Genomic DNA, 948 nt, shown 5'->3' on the forward strand with positions numbered 1-948 from the left:
ACCAATCAGTGTCATCTCCCATTCCCTTTAAAGCCAGGCACATTTGTACTTTGGCGCATTTGGATTTGCACTGTAATGTTTTTATATGTTATCATTTGCATGTTTGTGTGCTGCTACGTTTCCCTGTGTGTGTGTGTGTGTAACAGGCATAATGTGTGCGCGCTGTGTATAAGCCTAGGCGCATTTGACTAATGCGCTGTTAAAATAGCAATGAAATGCAGCGCTATTGACTTTAGACCAGATTTTTGTTGGTCAATGGTGCGATCACTTCCTGCTGCTTTAAAATAGCAATACGCCAAGAATTCACCTGAACATAACTCATTGTAAGACCGGCACACCCATGAGTGAAGGTGAATTTGCTATTTAAACGAGGTGGGCGCTGGACGGTCCTAAAATAGCACACTTGCATCAGGCTTTGTGCCGCACTGCGCAGGGTGCAAGATAGGGCCCAAAGTATTTCCTTCAGGGTGGGAAGTTGGTGTGGAGAGACTATTTGCTATAGTTTTAAAGGCGGATTGCCTGAAACATGTCTCACTGCTACACTTCTTTTACTTTTATTTTATTCTTTACTGTAGATAGCTGAGAAAATAGTTTTCAGACTCCATCGTATTAAATCCACACAAAAAAACAAACATAAATGCAACATCCAATCTCAAATAGTTGCTTTTTCCCCCCAGCGTTAACCCATTAAGGGTTTATTTTTTACTTTTAAAAACAATTCTCCATACCTTCTCTTGGTTCCATGACATATAAGTAGGACGTTGGATGAACATACGAATAGTGGTAGCGGCCAGCAGCCCCAGCATAGCAATCAGGCAGATGTATTTCCACAAATACTTGTAAATCACATGGGGACGCCAGCCCAGCATGGCCTCAATGTCATCAAGGAACCTTCAGAAACACAGGAGTAGTTCACTTTACAGTTCAGTTATGAGATATATATATATA

General features: G+C 41.4%; 1 protein-coding gene across 3 annotated transcripts in view; it reads right to left on the reverse strand.

The window, feature by feature from the left end:
• LOC116670739 (sodium-dependent neutral amino acid transporter B(0)AT2) overlaps nt 1-948 on the reverse strand; it is a 17,107-nt gene that overhangs the window by 2,031 nt on the left and 14,128 nt on the right. For all 3 annotated transcript variants that reach the window (XM_032501369.1, XM_032501368.1, XM_032501367.1), the window contains exon 11: nt 729-891. In XM_032501369.1, the coding sequence (XP_032357260.1) occupies nt 729-891 (163 nt within the window). The remainder of the gene's footprint in view (nt 1-728; nt 892-948) is intronic.

This window comes from Etheostoma spectabile, chromosome 21, assembly GCF_008692095.1.
Source record: "Etheostoma spectabile isolate EspeVRDwgs_2016 chromosome 21, UIUC_Espe_1.0, whole genome shotgun sequence".
Classification (NCBI taxonomy): domain Eukaryota; kingdom Metazoa; phylum Chordata; class Actinopteri; order Perciformes; family Percidae; genus Etheostoma; species Etheostoma spectabile.